Here is a 24,613-nt window from a genome sequence, read left to right as displayed (position 1 = left end):
TTCGCTGCACGTCATAAGAATCATGAATACGTAAAACTGGCCTGATTATTTGTATTAAGGAAAAGAACAAGAGATTTGTCTGCCTAAGAGAAAAAGTGCGTTCCTGTGGATTCAATTATTTAAATGAAACTGACTCTTATTTTCGTTACATATGAGAAAAAACATGAACGTTTTCATGCAGACAAACCATTTTCGCCGAGATCTGATATTGGGTGGAATTTCTCACAATAATATCACAATCGCCTCACAGTACATGCTAAAGCTTCCATCAGTCTGGAAGGTTGCAGTAATCTCACCTCTTTTGAAGAAAGGTAAGCCTCCAAACGACCCGGTATCATACAGGTCCATCAGCCTCTTGCCATCGCTCAGTAAATGCGCTGAGCATGTTATACTTCAAAGATTACTGAAGCATGTGGAAGAGAATAATATCCTGATCAATGAGCAGCACGATTTCCGAAGGAAACACTTCACTGTTCACCAACTGTACTGTGTAATGGAGTTAATTCCCAAGGGCATGCAAGAAAAATCTATCACCGCTGCTCTGTTTCTCGATGTGACCAAAGCATTCGATCGTGTCTGGCTTGGGGGTTTATGCCACAAACTCATTAAACTGGGAATACCAGGCTACATCACCAATATCTTACGTTCTTACCTTATAGGTCGACAATTTGTCGTTCGTGTCAACAACACAATATCCATCTATAGACCTACCCAGGCTGAGGTTCCCCAGGGATCCCTTCTCGGGCTCCAATCTTTACACTAACGACATCCCACAGACACCTTACACCACACTCGCACTCTATGCAGATACGCTGCGATTCTTTCACAGAGTGCATCTTTTAGCTCAGTCATTAGAACACTACAAAACCACATTCATGCACTGGAATCCTGCCTAATGGCCTGGAAGATACAAATTAATGTACAAAAAGCGGATGCCATCCTGTTCACCAGAAGAAAAAATCTGATGTGTACACCACATGACTTCCTTGTACGGAATATTAAATTATACGCATTTTTTCTTGCATTTCATTTAAACTTATTAGATTGAATTAAATCTACTTCGACGACAGCGCATAAACCACAATAGAATAAATACATTCTTTAAAATTCTCTCTATTTGTTTAAAATAGCGACCCTCTGGCACTAGGTTCACCTAACAGTATTATATTTCGTACATTATATAACTCAGAATGCACAAAATTTATATCATTTAAAGAATTATCTAATCGTTGCCACATGTTCTATTCAAATACTATAATAAAGCTAGAACGATGTATAAAAGAAATTAAGCAAACAAAACAAAAAAGAAACAGTTTTTCACAGACGATTGAGTACTTCTCATTCAATTAATTCAGTTCTCACTTCGCGACAAGGTAAAAATACATAAAAAGTCAAAATATCTGTATTAAAAATTACAAAGTAAATCTTAAACACTTATTTCCTCGAAAAAATTCCAGAAAGGATTAAGCATGATATAATTGGCAATAATAAATGAAGGCGTTATCTTTGTTGTTGCGAAGCTAAGTCTAGATTGGCAACAAATCCACTAGTCTGCTGTTTCAAATGTAAACAATCAATGGCCGCCATAAAAAAAAAGGTTTAGCGGCACTTCAACAACTTTAAAATTGTTCATAATTCTAAAAATATTGCATACAAATTTACTAAAGGCATAAAAACCTTCACCGGAAGATAAGAACAACATAATTCAATCATTTTTAAAGCAAAAAATGTACAATTTACAAACATATAAGAGTAAAGAAACTGAGCCGGGTAACAGGTGGATATATATATAAATATATTTATATACGTTTGGTGCGGCCGATTGCAACCAAAATACGAGGTGCACGTCTACATGTTATAGCAGTCCTACATACAAAATTTCAACGTTCTGAGGCTACTCGTTTTTGAGTTATGCTAGATACGTAAGTACGTACGCACGTACGTACGTACATACGTTCGTACAGACGCCATGAAAAATTCTCTTCAAAATTCATTTTAAAGCAGTTTTATAATTTTTTTTGAAGGAAAAGAGTCTTTTATTCTGTCCTTACGTTCAGATATCACGCAAAAACATCGGTAAATTTCATTCGATAGCGGTCAAAATGGATATTTTCGTTGAAATATGCTGCCTGAATCTTTTCGCGATTACAATACTTCCTTTTTACTTTGTACAAGGAAGTAAAAAAAGCATCAATATGGATGTTCAGCTCCAAATGTTTGGAGAATCAATCGCCTGGACTAAGCATACCCACTACCTTGGCGTTATTTTAGATGACCAACTCACATAGACCCCAAACATTACACATATTATCTCTAAGTTTCGAGTACGTAAAAGTACACTTTCCCCCTTAATTGCTCGGAACTCGGCGTTATCTCTAGAATGCAAGTTGCTGATCTATAAGACCATTTTGCGACCCGTGCTTACTTATGCCCAGGGGCGTAGCTAAAGGGGGGCAAGGGGGCATCTACCCCGGGCGCAGAATCCAAGGGGCGCGAAACTGATGTTACGACATTTTAGAATTAAATGTTTTCTATCCTTGGCAAGCAGTAGAGAGCGCGAAATCTTCAGTTGTCCCTGGGCGCTGAAAACCCTAGCTACGACTCTGCGTATGCCTGCCCTGTTTGGGGATATGCTTGGCCTACGGCTATTAAAAAGATTTAAGTGTTACAAAATGTTGTTCTCCATGAAGTGGCTAAAGGCCGCTGGCTCATAAGAAACACGCCCATACACCGTGAGCTCAAAGTCTCTGAAATTCAAGTGTATTTTGCCTAACTGGCAAAAAAAAAAAAAAAAAAAAAAAAAAAAAAGAAATTGATACTATTAGCAATGTGCATAATCCCACTATCCCTATTCTTTACTACGATCCTGTCAGCGATGTGAATAAGAAACGGCCTCGTATGGTGCTCAGGCACCTCCCTTAAATTTTGTAAATAGTGTATATATTTACTTTAAAAAAACTTAAAATGTGCTTAAAAATTTTTTTAAAAAAAATTCATTACTCTTATTTTTTGTATTGTGCATTATTCTATGTACCAATATTTAGCAGTACTTTTGTGTCTAGTATATATTATCTGTTGTACTCATGTGTCTATGTTTATAATACATGTTAATTGTGAGGCACTGATTTTGGTGATAAAAGGCATTTCTTTTGCGCGCTTACCTAGCACATCGCTTCATTTCCAAGCGTCTCGACCGGTTTAGCTATTGGATTCGTTCGGTTACAAAAACTGCTTCAGATTTTGTTTCACATCTTTACTGAACGCTTATGTAATTTTTATTGTTGCTCATTCCCAAGTACTTTTGTGGACCGTGTTTTAAAAAAATTTCGAACTTTCATGTGTTAGAAAATCGGCTACAATGTTATTCACGAGGTAACGCTCTGCGCGGGAACCTGCATTGCAAGACGACACCTTGCCTGAGCCGACGAAAATCCGAGGGGGAGCAGCAGGCTAGATGAAAAAACCTTCTCGTATGACGGCACAAGCTCGAATGTCCAAAAATTTATATAGGTATATTTCTGTAATTCAGCTTAATTCAAGGCAATTTCTTTGAGATTCATAAGTATGAAACACACATAAACTGATATCATTAAATTTACATAAATCTGTTTTATTTTATTACTTCTTGTGGTTATACGGTTGTTGGTTCTGAAGAGGATCTATTTAAAACTTTCATTTAAAAAAAAAAAAAAAAATGCAATAAGTGACTATTTTTTTAGATAATTATCTGCTAAATATGTGAATTTCTGTTTTAATGTATTACACCTTAAAGCTGAAGTATTTAAGCATACTAAAACAAAATAACTTTCTTTCCTATCTTTTAAACTTTGCATATGAAATGATTTTTTAATAAACTATGATAATATTGTGAATAAATAAGAAATAACTTCTTAAAGGAAAAATTGGAAAGTACACCCAACAACTAATAAAACCTACACAAATCCTTGCAATATGCAGAACCATCATTTTTAATGTTATGCACATTTAGATTTCGAACTATATCTTAATAATTTTCTGTACATAGTAAATTATGGATATCATCTTTATTACTTCAAAAAAAATTAACAATTTAATATATTTTTACTGGAAAATACATGCACGGAACAGCTTAGAAACACGTACCTTTCACTGCCGTAATGCAATGTATAGACAGAGCAAACAGATACGCCGCTTGTTAGGTAGGGATTCATTTCCCGAGAGTGGAGGAAACTGCGAACCCTCCCTCCTTCTATTCTAACCTCCTTGACTTTCAGCATGTAATTTGTTGCTATATTCATATACATTGCCGGATACTTTATCTATATTGAAATGTACACTGCGCAAAAAAAAGGGGGGGACAGTTCTAGATCTCTCGTTATACTGGGCCGATTGACGAAATTCAAACTACCTTTTTCATGTCTCGAAAGCAATACTTAAGATATATATTATATTTATCATTTTTCTAATATAAGTATTTTGACGCAAAATCGGACTTTTTCTAAAATGACTTGCTATTTTTTTTTTTTTTCTTCCATATTTCGTTTCTACGACTCAAACTATGCCTAAACATTAAATTTTGTAAAATTTGGCGCGAAATTTACTTAGAAACTCAAAAATTAATCTTGGCGCATTTGTTTCAGTTTTCACCAAGAATAAATTACTCGGCGAACTTCTTAATACATGGCAACCTATTTTCCTTTCCAATACCAATATACAAATAATGAATTATTGCTGGTTTATCGCGCAAAGCGCGACGTTAACAGCTCTGCTGAAATAATGCTGTGAGAGCGGCAATTAAGATTGTAATCTACGCGAAGGGTATTGTGTCCGTGGGATGGTGACTTGAGTCCGGGAGAAGAAGCGGGCGTCGATATTTCACCATGAGGTGACGATCAGCGCGGCTACACCTGTCGTCGCTCAGGAGAAACTGAAGCTATGGCAAAGAACGTCTAACAAATACTAAGACAGTTGAAAACGATTACAAATAAATGAAAGAATGAAAAACTATGTACATTATACACTAGTTATCATAAATTAAGGAAAAATCACAAAAAATAGGGATAAATCCCTCAAAAATAAGCCAAACCGTGTAAAATTTGAATATGTTGCCAAGTAAGAGTACCTGAGTAAAACTGCGATATACAGATTAGTGGCCCTGCTTTCGTAATACGTCATCTGCGAGGAGCATAAAAATCCATGTTTGAGAGCAAGCCCACATATTTCACTGTGACAGTGACATCAGAAATCTGAGATAGCCAATCATTTGCTTGCAGAACTGCGATGGAGAGCCATTGGGAGATTAGAGGCAGGACAAAGTCAAACAGAAGTGGCCAGATGGGCTAAATGTGAGTCCTCCTGTGGTTCATAGACTTTGGAGGCAATTTCAAACCACAGATTCGGCATCTAGGAGGTTCAGCCAAGGACGGCCTACTGCTACGACGAGCGCCGATGACCAATATTTGACATGTGCACGCACGCAGGAATAGAACCGCTATTCCGACTCTTCTTATATCCTCCCTTGCTGCAGCCACCGGGAGGTTCGTGTCAACGTCAACTGTGCATAGAAGGCTCCACGAAGCTGGTCTGTATGCGAGGCGACCAGCCATTTGTGTGCCGCTCAAGTCACGCCATAGGAGGAACCGTTTTCAGTGGGCACGACAACATGTCCACTGGACGCCTGCTCAATGGAGGGCTGTTCTCTTTACGGATGAGTCCAGGTTTAGTCTAGAAAGCGATAGTAGGCGTTATTTGATACGGAGAGAACCTGGAACCCGTTATCATCCGTGAAAGAGATGCATACGCAAGGGGCAGTGTCTACGTTTGTGGTGGCATCTCTTTGGGTGGACGCACAGACCTCCATGTCTTTCCAAGGGTAACCTTGAATGCTGAGATTTACAGAGATGACATCCTTGATGTTTATGTGCGCCCATATGCCGGAGCAATAGGTGATGCTTTCCTGTTACAGGACGACAACGCAAGACCACACAGGGCTCGCATCGTAGATGATTATCTTCAACAGGAAAACAATTATGCGCATGGAGTGGCCAGCTCGATCCCCGGACTTGAATCCTATCGAACATGTTTGGGATGCTTTAGGGAGACGTCTAGCTATTCTCAATCCGCCCCCCTCAGACCCTTTATGCGCTTGCAACTGCTTTGCAAGAGCAATGGCTCTCGCTTCCTATGGAACTTATAGACCACGTAATTGAAAGCATCACACATCGCTGTATGTGCTGTATTGTTTCTAGAAGCGATCATATTCCATATTGAAGGTACTTTTCCTATAGCAAACTGACACCTTCGATTTGTTCATTTTATACATGAACCATATTTGTCTGATAATTTCTTTTCATGTTATTTGATACCTTACTATGTGTTGTATATTGTGGGTAAGTTTCATTAAATTCTACATGTAACTTTTTCAGTAATAATGATTTTTCCTTAATTTATGATAACCAGTGTATATAGATACGTATGTATAAAATATCCAGCAGGCTTTAATTTATGTGACAAAGTTTTCATTTGCCAGTAAATAGGCGGCGAAGGGTCGAAGTAATTTGTCGTTGTCAAGAATCTCATAACCGAAAATTTTTGAATAGTTGACAGTCCGGCAATTTATAGCCTTGGTCATTCAGATCATTAATTAGTGTATGCATTCTCGGGATCTTAAGATCTCGGTGCAGAATGTCCGTGCTTACTACGAAATGTGCGTTTGTGATTATTCTTAACACAATATTTTGAAGGGTCTGCAGAATTTTTTCGTTGGCTGGTGTGTGGGCAGCCCATGCTGGTGATGCATAAGTAATAACCGGTCTGATAACCGAGACGTAAATATGACGTTTGCATTTCAGACTTAGAGTCGAATTTCTACCAAGCAGGGGATATAAACTGTGGATTATGTTATTCACTTTTCTTCTTATATTCTGAATATGATCCGTACTCTTAATTTAATTTATTAGCCTAAAGGGGCGGTAGCCTAGAAAGGCTGTTAGTTTCGAAGCGGCATTTTGCGCGGTTTTACTATAAATGTCCGTGTCTCCTTGCAAATTGTTGTTACCAAATATTATCGCCCTGTATTAAAGAAATTAAATAATGAAAAATATGCATGAATACATGTATGTTTCTCACACTGTGACAAAAACGACAGTATCTAGAGCCATCAAATTTTGAATAATGTAATCCTCCACCCGAACTTGGGCATCTGGACGGCCGAATTTCGAATTTGTTTTAATCTATTTCATATTTTGTAAAACTTTAACGAATTTTTGATTAAACTCAAAGAGTTCAGAGCGAGCACTGTACAGAAAATAACAGTTTTATCTCCAGTGCGGAAATTCTAAAGATATGCTGTTTTCAAATGTATGTGGTTTACGGGCGAAGAACATGATATTCAATAAATATAGGTAACACACAAACTTAAAAAAAAGATTCCTTTTGGGCGTAATATAAAATCTGAGTGCTTCTAGATTTTATTTTATTTTATTTTTTCCTTCATTACGCTCAGAAAATTTTACGTTCCGAATTTTATGAATTATTAAAATAACTAATCCACTTTAATGTTAATAATTTAATGATCATATAATCAAATAAATATGATCGTTTTGTAATGTTATTATAGTTTGGAAAATCCCTGTCTGAAAATGTTCATTAAATTAAAAAATTTATCAGATCTTGTTTAATTTTACCTTATTTATTTCAAAGCATCGCGTACTAACAATCTTATTTAATTTTACTTTATTTTTACGCAAAATTAAATTCATAAATTTTGTGCTTAGAGTTTTTACCGTTTTACCAAAGTAAAGATGTTTGTACAAGAGTTACGATTAAAAAAAATGGGCGAAATGCGGTAAAAGGTGCTTTAATGAGATATATTAAATCCTATTTGGAAAAAATTGTGGCTTTCATAATCTCATCACTATACAACGTATCACATTTAATAATTAAAAAGATTTATGTGATACAAACGCCATAGGTTTCAGTGTTAAAGTAAACCAGATCGTCCCTACTCTTTCTTGCCGACATGTCGGTGACGCGCGCCCCGCCCACTGGGTTAGTCTATCTCTTATATGGTCCATGATGATAGTCTTATTTTACGTGGTAAAGACAGTATTGTTTTAAGTTTTTATTTTTGTGGCAACGACGAATTTTTCGGATTTCGGTCTTCTTGAAACATGCGTTTGGAATGACATCAGTTTTAATTTATTTTCTTTACATTTTTGGTATCATTTTTTGTTATTAATACGTCATTATTTTTAATTATTTAATCTCTCATTATTTTTAATTGATTCTATCATTTATATTAATAACAATACATTTTCAACAATATATTGATTATATAGCAATTCTGCACAAAGAGGGATTCTAGCAAAGAAAATATGTCAGCAAACTCCTTAAAACTAAGTGATAGCTCATGCAAAGTCCTGATCCTAGCTCATAGAAAACTCTTTGTAAAATTGTAAATTCTACGTAAGAGCTAGTATCAAATGCGCACTTAGAATTTCATGAGATTGCTAACAAACTCTTGCATAGCAAAACATCCAAGTTTCTTCTCTTCTAAATTTCCCTAAAAAAAAAAAAAAAAAAAAAAAAAAAAAAAGTCTCTGTCCTCTTTGCAAACGCTTATTGGCAGATTCTAATATCTGCTGTAATGCCAAACTTCTTTCTAAATTGACATAGAATGTCTGGAAATAATTTGATAAGACCTTGCTTACAGTGCAGACACTGGTTGAAGAAAAGGTGATTTCACAACTTTGCTGATGCATCAAACATTTGATCGAATTGGCATTGAATTGGTGGTTTCTTTTATGGCTCTGAGGCGGGGAGCAATATACCTCCTGATGGATGTTATGCTCAGACAGTAATGCAATGGAGCAAAACCCATAAATCCATAGGGGAAGTTCTGATGCTCCATCCACTCCCTGTCCCTAGTTCTTTTATAACAGATTGATGAAGTAAGTAGTTTCCATAAAAATCATTTCATTTGAAGAAACCTCTTCAATGTCCTTCATCAAACCTTCCCAGAAAAACATTTTTATATTTGTCATACAAATTATGGGACTATAAGATCTAACCTTCTTAGCTATCATATTGTCATACAGTTAAAGTGATCTTACGAAGAAACCTAGCAACTTCTCGCACAGGCGTGAATAATACTGGCACACAAGAAGGTTAAACAAACCCTTTAATAATTCGTCAAATTCTTAACACAAATGCATGTACTTCGTGCTCATAATAACACCAACGACTTGTGGTGGGAACTTAAGAATAATGTAAAAATAAATTCAAAGTAGTAGTGCTGGACTCACAATTTTAGTTTAAGGCTAACTAGGCTGATTCAATAACCTATTTGATGATATACTTATTAAATGGCATATCAGCAACTCAGTGTAACAGCAGCAAGGACAAAATAGTAATGTGCGCTGGCTAGCGAAATTACGCTCTGAATAAACTTCAAATTTCATCTGTTTTTATACTCTCTTCACTTAACTTTAATTTGCCTCCTGTTGAGGAAATGAGAGGTTCAGGAAAGATACCAAACTTAAAATAATTTTATATGCAAACTAAGGGAAATCCTACAGGACAAGAGTTTTATAGTTGCCACTCCAAATCTTTTCTCGGGGAGGCTGAAGTTATCAGGCAAAGGAGAACCATCTTCAGCTCACGGCAAACAAACTTTGTGATGATTATCTCAATTAAATTTCATTGTTTCTAGAAAGTGTACTGTAAGTTTTAGGTCTGTCTCCAGTTTTGACTTTTTCTCCATGGGATCCTTGATCTAATAACATCTGACATCTGTCCACAGATCAGGAATTTTCATTTCCTTCACTAGCAGCGATGTTACAATCACTGCAAGTTTTCGTTTGTAATAGCCACTTGTAGGACATTATCCAAAAGTGTCCATCTGGGTTTCAACTGCAACTAAACCTGAGGCTAATATTTTTCTTTCACCAGTCAAAAGCCTACCAATAATATCTGCTCCAGTGACTTGCACTGGTTCATAAGAGGGGTTAGTATCAGTTAAACAATGTTTAACTTCCTCCAACCAACAGCATCTACTTATTGGTAGTACACCTTCAAATATAATATATTAGTCCAAGACTTCAAAACCACACATGAAATTTCTATTTACTTGTTTTAACTTTATTTTGTAACAGTGCAATATCCCTTAAAACAGTGGTGGCAAATCTTTTGAGGGGGGGGGCTGCGCGCCCAAAATGGAATGGCCGCGTGCCATTCCATTTAAGAAATTAAATTAGAATTATTCATAAGTTACCTCAAAATGTTTAGATCTGGAAACTAGAATCTACTTAAAAATGAAAGTATTCAACCTCACTGGCAGTCTGCAATAAATTTGAATTTGTTTTGCAAACATTAGCAGCTTCAATGTCGGCATATTCTTTGCCATGCAACAAGTAATATGATTGGCTTAAACAATTGAAACATCATAAATTGGGTCTATAAATATGTATATCATTTCTATGGTGATATATGAAAATCTTATGTCTAGACGTAGGTCCTATGACAGGGGTATTATGCGATAAGTAAGTAAGTAAAACATTCAAGAACAGACTACACTTACTTAAATTGCATAGTATCTTTTTTGTGATTATTGATTAAAGAAGTAATATTTTATCGCATGCTGGCTGATGAGGCTCTGCGTGCCGACTGTGGCACACATGCCATAGGTTCGCCATCACTGCCTTAAAATGTACAACCTTTGTAAGCCAGTATCACATAGCACTAGAAACTATTCTCTCTTTATCACCAGAGATAAGGTTGGCTTTAAAAATCTGAAAACATATTTGTGATTTGAACTTATGTTTGATAAATTAATATCTTTACCTGGAAATTTTTTTTCTTCTTTCTTCTGATTAATCTGGTTGAAAATCTGGAATTGATCACACACCAAAGGAACATTTCTGACTACAAATGACACATTTTAAAAACATGTGACGCTTTCTAACTGAATGATCAGGAACAGGGAGTTCAAAACAACATTTCTCATCCTTTATTATCTTCTGCCTTTCCTCTAATGTCAGGTTTAGGACATTAAAACAATCAGCAAACATAAACTTATTTTGATAAAATGAAGCAGCAGAATGAGGGGAAGGCATTTAACTATCATACTACAGTCAAAAGTCTTTAATCCGGACTCATCGGGACTTCGGCGATTCCGGATTATAGATCATCAGTTTAAATCTGGTAAGATGGCATGCAGAAATTATAAAATTAAAAATATGAAACTGTAATTTATGAAATAAAGAGCAATTATGATCTAAAAGGTATCAAAATTTAAAAAAAAAAAAAAAAGCTTAATATTTATTTGTTTACTTTATTAAACATTTCTTTCAACTCACGCATGCGTAAAGCATACATTACGCATAGTCGAAATTAGAAAATTGCAACCAGAAAACTATTTGATGTGTATTCGTGATATTTATAATAACGAGGACATTGATTTAAATTATATCGGAATACATCGAGATGAAACACTACATTTAGTGAGGAATTATAAGCCGAATAAAATAAAAAAATCTGCCCCGAAGATGAGGGCAGTGCTGACAGATCAACTTCCAGTTCATTGCGCATTGTCCCCCCTTCCGCAGAGCAAAGTGAAATTGATAAACAGATTTCGGAATGGTTAGAGAAACAAATCACCTCTCTGTCACTTTCTTCATGCCTTTATCCATTTTTTGCAGCAGTTCCACTTTTTGTTTAATGGACATCGAAACATGCTTTCGCTTTGCAGATCCTTTGGCAGCTCCAGCAACGGAAATTCTATTTGACATAATCGAAAGTTCAAGCTTACTTTTATAAAATTGCTCTTACAGTCTGCAAAAAATAATAAGCCAGATGCAATTCGAAAATTATGGAACAACGCAGTCTGCAACATTAACTGAAATAGATAATTAGATAATTTTAGATTAGCTTATACCGTCCATTATACATTAAACGCACATGCGTAAACGTATTATGAGCATGCGCACACGTACATGAGCATGCGTAAAGGTATTTCGCACTTGTGTGAACCCATTATGCAATGACGCATGCGCAGAAAGTTTGTAGCTTTGAGGTCCGGATTATGGGTGCCCAGATTAATGACTTTTGACTGTATACAGATATTATAATCACACATAGGTATGAAACATACATATGAAATACACTATTCAAATATAAAAATTCACCTACATTTCAATTTTGTAAAATCTATTCTAATATGTACAGAAGGTCTTATTTTTGAGTAATATGGTATTAAGAGGTTTCATTACATAATTAAGAATTTGGAACATCCCTTTACAAAACAGAAAAAAGAGTAAAACATACATGAAAAAACATGAAAAAAGAGCATAAGGTTTGCAGATTACAGTTCTTAGATGATTGATTATCACTCTAGGGCCATTTAAAAATATTTTTATTCAAAGGTAGAACATTTTTATCTTCCACTGATTGTTTACAATCTCTTACCAACACAAAAATGTTCAGCTGATAGTCATATAATAACATCTTTTTGCATCAAAAATCTCTGTTGTCAATGGATTAAGAAATAATACCGGAATTTATTTCGCACATCATAAATGCAATTGAAAAGTTATCATTAAAATTTCATATGGAAGTCATTGAATAATCTTAGTAAATATGTTAGGTATCTACAAAGTTATCTATGTACAGTTTACTTATGTATTTACATAGATCACTAGTTTCTCACAGTAACTGGTTTAATTTTAAAACCATAATTAAAAATTAAACTACAATAAACATTTTATCATAATTTGCTTTCACTTTTGTCTTTGTCTTTGGCATATTTGCCCACAAGCATTAAAAGCATTATAACTGGAAGGTGAATTAAACTGAAACGAAATAAATTTCGTGATGTCTGACTATCTCCGTTTTTGTAAAATTTCCAAGCTAAATAAATTAAGTAACAATTCAGTGGTAGAGAATCAAATGCAAATGACCAAGCAGTCAAATCTAAAAGTGGGGCAGCTGAACACATGGCTAATAAGGCAATACTATGGCGAAGAGCTGAACGTCTGCAGAGTCCAGGATCTATAACTGATGTCATACGATATCCTGCTCGTGAATAATCAGGTCTAAGATTCCAAGAAAGAGCATTAAAGTGAGGGAATTGCCATGCATATAGGATAGCCCCCATTAGAAGTGCTCCTAAAGTAACAGAAAAAAAATGCTATTATTATTATTTTATCTATTTTGACTTTGACATATTTTGTATAGATAAAAAATAAACGGATCACTATTTGAACAGTTTTAAATAGTATCAAATGGTATTTCACATTAACAAGGCTGTAAATATTCATAAATGACTTTGAATTTAGTATTACACTTAGATTATATTAATTTTATTTTTTTAATATAAGATTATAAAAGAGCACTAAAAAAGATACACTTTCTCTCCGAATCAGTTATGATTAGTCCTTACATTATTATGATATATACTACATTGTTTCAAATTGTATTCAACAATATCACACAATAACTTTATTTCTTATGCAATTTTAATATACAATGGTAAAAAAGGAAGTTACATTTTTATATATATATCACATGGCTAAGAATTTTTTTTTTTTTGCATTATTATTCTATATGCAATACATAAAAAAATATGCAGCAAGTGGAAAATATAACTTCTTTTATCTAATAATAAAATAGAGTTAATTCCTATCAAATGAAACAGCTGCTTTTAAACAGTCATGAGATTTATTATCACTTAATAAATATTTCCTAGCCAGGTGATTACTGTTTAATCCTGTGTTCTAAAAAAATCATTTATAATTATACAAGGTATTTAAAAAGGGTAATTAAAAGTTTTACTTCCTTAAATATTGCTTCTAATTATGTACTTAAACAAATACAAAGCTTCTCAAAATAAAACAGAAAATTTTATGAGAACAGCATCAATACTGTGGGCTAAGAACATTATAAGGACAAAATCAAAGCCTTTATTATGGTTTCCTATCAGTGGCATAACTAGGAATGCACATATAGGTTCAGACTTGCATGTAACAAATTACAGGTTCCTGTATTGATCTAAAACTTTTGTAAAGAAAGACAAAATATGAAAAGCAAAAAAATTCAAAGATCCCAAGAACAAACATTTTGAGTAATGGCTTCTGGCTGGGTTGAATTAACTATTGAGCTATATAAGCACATGTTTAGGTCACCAAGGTAGACATGGAAAAGCCATTTTAAACTCTGAATTGACCTCTTTACATTCAGGTTGACGAAAGTTAAAAGATTTGTGGCCTGGATCATGCAATGGTCAATGCATCAGATATTCTTAATCCAGCTTTGCCTTTTGGAATCATTTTTTTCAAGATTTTTTTTCCCACTTGGAAATGAAAGATTAATAGCATAATATGAGAATGTAAGTGGAAGACAGATAAGTAATTGGGTAGCTTACTGGAAGACAGATAATTCCACTTTTAAAAAACTATGCAAACAATACATCCAGATCTAATTTACAAGGAGGAGAGAGATATGAATGCTTTTTATAGCATGAATTATACATTGCCTATTTTAAAACACACTTATATTTTAAACTTCCAAATCATAACTGGATTGAATACATAATTTTCATATACAGATATTATGTCCCTCTTGAACTTGTAACTTGTCTTGGTTCATATTTCACTTCTTCACTTTTTTTTTGATAATTATGATATTAATGTAGCTGATTGATATGCTTCATAAATTCTAATGCTAAATTTGTTTGCATTTTGCATTTATATTTCTGCCAATTTCTGGACATTCATTTTTTCAGCTGTTTGAACTTGAATATGCAAAAGTTATAGTTTACAACTGATTCCGCACTGCACAATTTCTGAAACACATTAATTTCTCCATTTGTTAACAATAACAGAATTTTAGGCTCCAAAAATGATAAAGTTCTCATAGTATATTTTGTTCTTTCATTCCATTCCAGTAGCCAAGTTGCAAAAGAGCTTAATATTTCAAATTACACCTGGGTTCAAATCCTAGGCAATGGAATGGTTGCATGTTAATTTTCGTGGTGTTTTTTTATATTTAACAATGAACCAGCTCTATCTTAAAAATGTCTCTGTGTGCTTTACCATACTCAAATCATTCAATCCAATCCAACCATTCTGGTGAATTTAATTCTTAACTGAATTATTTAAAATACTGAAAGTGGCATAAAAATTTCATATCTCAGAACACACTTTAGGTTTTTCAAGCCCGTCATTTTTTCATAAATAATCAAAAGATTTTTCTCATTATTTTTATATTTTCTCTTCCTATACCATTTATTTGCAATACACTTAGCTTCCTTTAAGCTATTAATTTATGAGAGATAAATATCAAATTTGTTTTTTATATTTTATAAATTAATTAATGTGCTTTTCAAGTGTTCACAAGTTTCATTTGAGTCACCTAATTTTCTTTACAGAATCTAAGACGTTGCATTAGTACAAGAAATAACATTTTCTACAAATACTGTTAGGATGAAAAATTCAAATGATTCTTTTTCCTAATTACACTTCTAATGTCTTTTTCTTTTGATTTCTTATATGTTAATATAATCTTATTTAATGCTAATATACTTCATTTACATTATTATCAAAGATGATAATTGCCTTGCATATTATGATGGAGAAATATAATTGCAATCTGTTTTTGTTCTCTTTTTTGATTTAACGTCTTCATATACAATCAGCTCTTTGTATAAGGAAATACTCCCTGCATCAAAGAAGTATTAGAGAATGGCTAATATGTGATTGTCTTAGCAGCCATTTTTGACATTGTTCAATGTCTTTGATATTAGGACATAAAAATCCATATCTGTTAACCACATAAAGTTCCCCTGCAGGATTGCCAATACCAATATTGAGATATAGCTGATTTATTGCACTAAGCATGAGCTCAACTGAAACACAGCCTTTATTGGAGCTTGACTGTGATGGTAGTCATAGCATAGTTGAAACACAGCTTATGGCATCAAAAATAGGACAGGATGTTAGACAACAGGCAGACATGATTTTTTGTTTAAGATCTTCAGGGATTTTTTTCTGAAGTACCAGTAATAATGTGGAGATATTTCATAACAAATTTAGTGATTTAGATCATTTTTTTGTCACCTGTTGCCACCCATCATGATTCAACATTTTTCTCTCAAATTTAAGAAGCAACAAAAATCTGTATTAATTCAGAAGTCAAACAACAAAAATCTGCGTTATATTTTCAAAATTTTCACAGGACTAGTTTCGATGGTTTTACCGAACCATCATCTTCAGCTGCAAAAACCAGCTGAAGATGATGGTTCGGTAAAACCATCGAAACTAGTCCTGTGAAAATTTTGAAAATATAACGCAGATTTTTGTTGTTTGACTTCTGAATTAGTATTTATTCGGCATGTTATTGCGTCTTAAAAAATTGTATGCTCAATATTTGCATTTATACAACCAGTGGATACTGTTCAGTGAAATGACGACTAAATGTAAAGTTTGTAAATCCATGTACACTGTGCACCCCAAAAAAAGTTTTGTATCTCCCATTCCACTTGGCCAATTGAAGAAATTCAAATTGCATTTTTCATGTTTCGAAATCATGACTTAGGATATATATTAGATTTATACATAGCACTATTCTAATATAGGTATTTTGACACAAAACCAGACTTTTTTCTGAAATGACATGCCAATGCCTTTTCTATATTTTGATTCTACAGCCAAATTATGCCTAAATATTAAATTTTGTAAAATTTGGTGCAAAATTTATTGAGAAATTCAAAAATTTATCTTTGCGAATTTTTTCAGCTTGTGCCAAGAATAATTCATTTGATGAAGTTCTTGATTTATAGCAACCTGTTTTTCTTTCCCTTTTTTCCATTGTAAACGAGCGGAAAAAAGTCATCGTTCATACTTTCAAATAATTTTAACACATTGCCTAAACCACATTTGATGTTTTATTGCTTTCAACAAATATGCCAAATTTTAAAATGCGCCAATATGTAAATTCACGTATATCTTCGAAAATTTTGAATAAAAAACTCTAAATTTTTGCAGGTATGCTTAGAAATACATCTACTTTAAGATGATGGTAAAAATTTTACAGATTATAAATTGAGATTTTTTTCAAAAAATTTATAAAAATTGTTTAAAAATACAAATTTTAAAAATAAATCATAAAAAATGGGCAAATTTTATTTAGAATGAACCTAAATTTCAAAATGTGAGAGGAATAATAAAATAAGTTTAATAAAAAAGACATATTAATATATATATATATATATCTCGAATTCAATTAACATGCAGGAGCTAAAATAATTTTGAAAGCCAATTTTTTAAAAACTACTCATGTGATTATTTTTATAAAACCTGGCACTTTAATAATTTGAGTCGTAGAATAAAAAAATGAAGGAAAAAAAAAAAGGGCATGTCATTTCAGAAAATGTCCAATTTTGTGTCAAAATACCTATATTAGAACAATGTTATATATAAATTTAATACATATACTAAGTCACGCTTTCGAGACATGAAAAACACAAGTTGAATTTTGTCAATTGGCCCAGTAGAATGGGAAATATAGAACTGTCCCCCCCTTTTTTTTTGTACACTCTGTACTGCTTTTTTCCCTTTGTGTACATTCAAACAAGTGTATGGGTATGTGCTTAGATGAGCTGGCTGTTTGCACATGTATAATTGAAAATATATTGAAAAACAGATGTTCAACTGAATGTTGAAACTGCAGAATGCAGATAAGCAGAAAGCACCTATTTTGCTACTGAATGAATATGCTCAGTTATAAAGGATTATCATTTATAAAAATAAAACAAAAAATGACCTTTTTCTAACCCCTTGTATAATTAATATTACAGTAATAAAGCTTTACTTACAAGAATCCTGAAAACAATTATGATACAAATAGCATACAAAATAAATAAACAATAAACAAATACATACACATTAACACAAAATAACTAATATGCAACAAATTATTAAGAAATACAGAGGGAAAATATATTGCTTATTTATTTATCACACAAAATTCATGAAAATTTTAGCATATAAAAATTACACACTGCTCTGGAGTACAAATGAAATTTTATACCAATTACTAATATTATATTATAGCATACAGTATAAAGTCCGTAATCCGGACTCATCAGGACTTCAGCGATTCTGGATTAGGGGTTTTTCCGGATTATAGATAATCAATTTAAATCTGGTAAGATGGCATGCAGAAATTACAATTAAAAATATGACACCATAATTTATGAAATAAAGAGCAATTATGATCTAAAGGGGAATCAAAATTTACACTTACACACACACACACACAAACAAACAAACAAACAAAAAGAAAAGCTTAATATTTATTTGTTTACTTTATTAAACATTTCTTTCAATGTAAGTTGTTTAAGTTGCTTCGTTTTTTATGCTAATATTTTCTCTTTAATTCTATAAACAGACATAATTTCTTATTCAGTTACAAAGTTCCACTGTTCAAGTCTTGTAATTCCTGTAACGAGAATACCGACTAACTTGGCAATCGAAATTTTTTCGTTTTCAATGACGTTCTCTATTACTTTCTTCACTACCGGAAGCATGCATGGGTAAACACTTTACCAGCTTTATGCGCTTGCATAGTGGACGCGCGCATCAAACGCACATGCGTAAGTTTGTGGCTTTGAGGTCCAGATTATAGATCATTTCGGATAACAGACATCTGGATTACGGACTTTTTACTGTATTAAAAAGAGAAATACAAAGCTTACTGCCAAACATACCTGAATTTAATGTTCCACAGCAAGCAGACCAGCCCATTAAAGGTGGAATGGCACCTACAATTGAACCAAGCCACGTATTAACAATGCTGCAGCGTTTAAGTGGAGTATAAATGCTTGTGTACAGAATAAGATTAGTTGCTCCAAGAGCAGCAGTCAAAGCATTTGTTCCAAAATATAACACAGAAAGGCCCAGAGAAGCACTACACGCAGCAAACGTGAATGCATGGAGAGGTCTATGGAGAAAGTTAAAAAAAAAAAAAAAAAGGATCAGCGAATATTTGGAATGGAAACTATTAAAAACTTACTAAACATCCACAACATTATACTCAGTAGACTTAACAGACAACAATACTTTTAAATACTTACGTTAACACACCACTAATTAGAACTCTGTGTTTTGTTCGTTCCATCTGTGAATCATAAGGTACTTCCAATATCTGAAAGACAATTGAAATAAAATTTTAAAAAATTTATAAAGTGATTAGCTGTATAATGAATTCATTTAATGACTTTACTGGAAGTCATACATATAATAAATATATTATACACTTAATTTTGTAAAATGTAAGACCATAAATGAATAATATAAAATTTAGGTAAACAGAACTGTAAAACCAACATTCTTCCCGCCTTTCAGAATATGCACGATAATTCAAGTGAACAGAATTTACAAATTGGCTACCATTTTCAAAAGGCTTCATTTTTTTTCAACTATGTTTAAGCAGATATTGATTTTCAAAATTTTAATGCTTGTTATCTTTAATTTCAAAGCATTAACAAAATCAATTAGTGTGTTTTAAATTGTAAGTATCTAATACATACAAATAAGCAATAAAAATATATACATAATGCATATATAATAATCCACAAAATAAATAAACAATAAAAAGTACAGAATATCAAAAGCAAAAAAAGGAACAACTACGATAATAACAAAATGCAAAGGAATCAAAAGAAAAAATATGAATACTTATACAAATTACAATAATGAAGAGCTGTTCATTTAGCCCTCAAAAATTCATGAAAATATATACTAACATCAAAAATAAATGATATAAAACCAGTATCTCTAACTATTCAGAAAAATTCATAACATGAAGATGAAGAATGAACATTTTCCATAATAAAATCCAAATACAGTCATTGATTCAAACAAATAAGCAAGAAAACAAACAAACTCAGGAACCAATTCATAGAATAAAGCATCAACTTTCCTTGCAGTTAAATTTAAAATAAAATAAATTAAAAAACAAAGCACGGTAATAAAGAAATAATTAAATTTATGGTATGATGATTTCTACTACTAAATAATGAAGAATCTGAATGCATGTATGTCTGCATGTTTCTCGTACTGTGGAAAAATAGCGGCACACGGAGTCACCAGATTTTTAACAAACATAGTTATTCACTTGAACATGAGCACTTTGAAACAAAAATTTTGAATTTATTTATTTATTTCATATTTTGAGCAAATTTCAAGATTTTAAATCTTGAAGATTCAAGATTTTAAATCTAGTAAAATGCATGTAGAAATTATAAAATTAAAAATATGAAATCGTGATTTATGAAATAATGAAGCATTTATGATCTAAAGTGTTTTAAAATTTACACACACACACACACACACACACACACAAAAAAAAAAAAAAAAAAAAAAAAACTTAATATTTATTTCTTTACTTTATTAAACATTTCTTTCAATGTTAAGTTGCTTCATTTTTTATGCTATATCTTTCTTATTAATTCTGTAGACAGACATAATTTCTTGTTCAGTTACAAAGTTCCACTGTTGAAGTCCTGTAAATGCTGTGTCAAGATTTTCGACTAACTTGTCAATCAAATTTTTTTTGTACTCAGTAACCTCTCTATCACTCTCTTCACTATCGGTAGCAGTATTTTCTGGATCTAGAACCATATTACAGGTTTCAGTGTCTGTTAATTGATTGATGATTGGGGACATTGTCATCGCAATGAAAAACTTATGTTATATCATCATTTATTACCATTTCTCACATTTCTTTACAAAATCCATTAATTGGAAAATTTTACCTTTGTTTGTGATATCCAAAAACCTTCAAATTCGCGGCCATCATCTTCATCATCCTCACCATGAAATATGGTAGCTGGGATAAATTATGCCAAGTATTTTTTTAAAGTATCTGGAGACACATTCTATCACGATCTTGCAATGCTTTACACAACAGAGTTATGCTAAAATATTTCAAAAATTTTAGAATAGTCTTGCCATTATTCAAGACATTTAACATGGACTTTAAAAATGCTACTTTATATTTTCATTTCAGCACATGCGTTATTCTGATATCCATAGGCTGAATTATGGATAAACAACTTAGAGAAAAGAATAATATGGATTATATGAGCAATATTCATCATAGAATGTATGGTCAGAACGCAAACGCCGACCCACTAGGTGGCATTGTAAATGGTATAAAAAGGGTCAGTCCTTGCACCCAATGGCATTTCCTACTGTAGATTGCTGAGACGATGGCTGGTTGTAAGAACAACGAAATTTCCAGGTCGATGGATTGGTCGAGGTGGTGTGGTAGCTTGGCCACTAAGATCACCGGATCTCTGGGATTTGAACTTTTTCCTATGAGGCCATATGAAAAACCTAATCAACAAATGCCCCAATGAAATGAATATGGATCTAGTCACTACGTTTGCCATTATTGCCATCGATACTTGGGAAATATATCGTGTCTTCACAAATGTGCATCAAGCCATTGTGCAGGTGTGAAGCCTGCATTACAGTTGGCGGAAGATCTTTTAAGCAATTTCTTTGAACAATTCCTGTAAATAAAATGTTTCCTGAAGTATCTCCTCTCATTCTTGTGCTAATTCTTTAAATGTGACAATGAAAAACTACCCTTTAACTTCTCACCACTTGCCTTCTGTCACCCCTAAAGTTTTGCCTATTTGTTCAGATTCACCCTGTATAACCAGGAAAATCTTTACATGCTCGAGGCTGTGTATTTTTTTTTTTTTTTTTTTTTATTACGAAAAGTTTACACTTGTGCATTCCTGTACCATTTGTGCATGATAAAATTGATAGTTTTGCTTTGGAATCTTTGACAGCAGTTGGAGCCTTTTCTGCAGAGGTTGCCAAGGTATTTCATGGTTCATATTGCCAGAAAAGACCAGTTTCGTCAGCATAGTAAATTTGCTCTGGAGATAACTTTTCACTATTAATGAGTTCAATGAATTCATCTGTAAATAATAAAGCAGGTTCAGTATCAGCTGAAGCTTTATAACTTGAAATTTTTAATTGCCTTATACCATGCAGAGTTTTAAATGTGGTTAACCAACTTGTTATATATTTGGTTGAATATGTGCACTCAGTTTTATGTTCATTACTTCATGAATTTCTTCATTTTGGCAGAAAAGGCAGTTTCATCAGTATTGTAAATTTGTCCTGGAGATAACTTTTCGCTAGCAACAGTGGCATAACTAGGATTCCAGCATCCAGAAACAATTGAAGAATTTGTGCCCTTTTCTGTGTGACAAGAATGAAAAACATTTCATCAAAAAATTTTGTAGCATCAATTTGGCGCTGCCCGGATGCTGTGCCCAGAGATTCCCCCCTTGACCCACCCTAGCTACGCCATTGACTAGCAATGAGTTTAATGAATTCATCTGCAAATAGTTCAGAAGCTTCAGTATCAGCTGAAGCATTTTCACCTGAAATTTTTAATTGCCTTATACCACGGTGATTCAAAAATCTGGTTAACCAACCAGTCAAATGTGTGCACTGAATTTTTAAGTTTATTTCTTCATGAAATATTTTGGCTTGTGCCATTAGCATTGGACCCGTCAATAGTATGCCCTTGCTGTGGCGCTGTCCGGTCCATTCAATCATCACTTTGTCATGATTGTCACTTTCAGCATACTAATAACTTTTCTGTTATTCATTATGAGTAGGACATCAGAATCCACAAAAAATTCGAAAAGTTCCTTTTCCTATTTTCTTACATGATATACAGTTGCCTTTCCAATGTCATACTCCTTGCATAATTTTGAGACGGATATATCTTTATCCATTTTTTGCAGTAATTCCATTTTTTGTTTAATGAATCTCTTTTTAACATAATTGAAAGTTAAAACTTTAATTTTCATAAATTTGCTGTAATAACAACAGCTTGCAAACAACAAAGCTGAATCAAATCAGAAAGTTAAGGAATAGCGCAATCTGTTATACGAGGGCCATCCAGGAAGTAGATTACGTTTCCGTCTGTGTCCGCTAGGGGCGGGGCTAGCGCGGCCATCTTGGGGTCAGAGCGTTGCGCAGCTCAGTCTGCATCTAGCCGTGCTAGTGAGAGGTTCGTGCTGTGCTCCGTTCAGATACTGTGACGGTTTGAAATGTCTGCGTTAATTGAAAATCCCGCGAGCTGCGAGGTGCGCTCAGTAATAAGGTTTCTGACTGCAAAAAACTGTAAACCGATAGAAATCTATCGGCAGCTTCGTGAAGTGTATGGGGACAACATTATCACTGAAGGTGGAGTGCGTCAGTGGGTCATAAGATTTCAAAATGGCCGAACCAATGTTCACGACGAAGATCGAAGTGGGAGACCCAGCATAGTGACCGCCGAACTTCTCGAAAAAGTCGATGCTAAAGTCCGTGAAAATCGAAATTTCACAATAACGGAACTTTCTTTGAGTTTTCCACAAATTTCGCGAAGTTTGTTGCACGAAATCATCAGCGAAAAGCTTGGTTACCACAAGTTTTGTGCAAGATGGATTCCAAAAATCTTGACAGAGGACCACAAAAATCAGCGAATGGCTGCAGCGTTGAACTTTTTGGACGCTTACCATAAGGATGGTGACTCTTTACTCGATCGCATTGTTACTGGTGACGAAACATGGGTGAAACATGTGAACTGTGAAACGAAATTGCAATCAATGCGTTTTGATGACGACGCACAGCTGCAAGAAGAGGTAACGAAGTGGTTGAAGGCGCAGGCGGCCGAATTTTTCGACGAAGGAATTTCCAAGCTCGTACATCGCTACGATAAATGCCTTAATTTGTATGGTGACTATGTAGAAAAGTAGTATTTGAGTGTGGCTTTCATCTGTATATAATAAAATTTGTTTCCTATACTTTGTTTATTTTTTTATTCCAAAACGTAATCTACTTTCTGGATAGCCCTCGTATTAACTGACATTCCTTGGAATCAGAAAAGTATAATTTTAGCCTAGCTTAATAGTATCAGCTATACATTATTGGCTATGTATCATGAGATTGGCAATGGAAGACAAGTTGTTCCACTAAATTTTGTCTTGCTTCTGTCGCACACTGAGACAATTAAGTCTGAATTGTATTAGTTATTTATTATATTTAAATCTATTTCTTGAACATGCTGAAGGTTTATCTGTGCACATTAAACACATTGTGCCCATTAAACATTGTACAGCTATTCATAACACAACATAAGCAGGCTACCACACTTGGTGACTAGCGCCCCACTTACAGAGAAGTACCAAATTCAAAAAACTAGTTCTGTATGTTATACAAGGATGTTATAAAAAAAAGCAACCCAGGGGAAAAGATACAAGTGTTTTGTTATGGATGTTTCTCATGTTTTTAATTTAATTAATTTTTTTCCAATTTAAGTAATTTTCAATGCATGATTCTTTTTTAAAACTACCATTTTTCATGTCTGAAGTTGGCGAAAAATTAGTTGAGAGCAACTGGCAACTTTGTAGGAGGGTCTGATAGATAGTAAAAGAGTACCTTAAATTTTTTAAGTCCCAGTGGATCTTTCAAGTAATAATCAACTGATGATTACTAGCTTGAAATGCAATGATAGTTAAATGCCAATTTTTCTCCTTTAAAATATTGTATCATTATAGAAA

At 33.5% G+C, this 24,613-nt stretch overlaps 1 protein-coding gene across 1 annotated transcript in view; it reads right to left on the bottom strand.

The window, feature by feature from the left end:
* Nucleotides 1-12,374: 12,374 nt before the first annotated feature.
* The window catches only part of Cox10 (Cytochrome c oxidase assembly factor 10), a 43,819-nt gene continuing 31,580 nt past the window's right edge, over nucleotides 12,375-24,613 (bottom strand). The window contains exons 5-7 of the mRNA XM_035358400.2: nucleotides 19,109-19,179; nucleotides 18,743-18,975; nucleotides 12,375-13,143 (exon numbers count right to left, since the gene is read on the bottom strand). Of these exons, the coding sequence (XP_035214291.1) occupies nucleotides 12,743-13,143; nucleotides 18,743-18,975; nucleotides 19,109-19,179 (705 nt within the window). The 3' untranslated portion in view covers nucleotides 12,375-12,742. The remainder of the gene's footprint in view (nucleotides 13,144-18,742; nucleotides 18,976-19,108; nucleotides 19,180-24,613) is intronic.

Source organism: Stegodyphus dumicola, chromosome 3 (assembly GCF_044657685.1).
Source record: "Stegodyphus dumicola isolate Sdum_Otavi_A_Nest chromosome 3, ASM4465768v1".
NCBI classification, from domain to species: Eukaryota; Metazoa; Arthropoda; class Arachnida; order Araneae; family Eresidae; genus Stegodyphus; species Stegodyphus dumicola.
The sequence above is the reverse complement of the archived record's forward strand: the minus strand, read 5'-3'. Positions and strand labels throughout refer to the sequence as shown.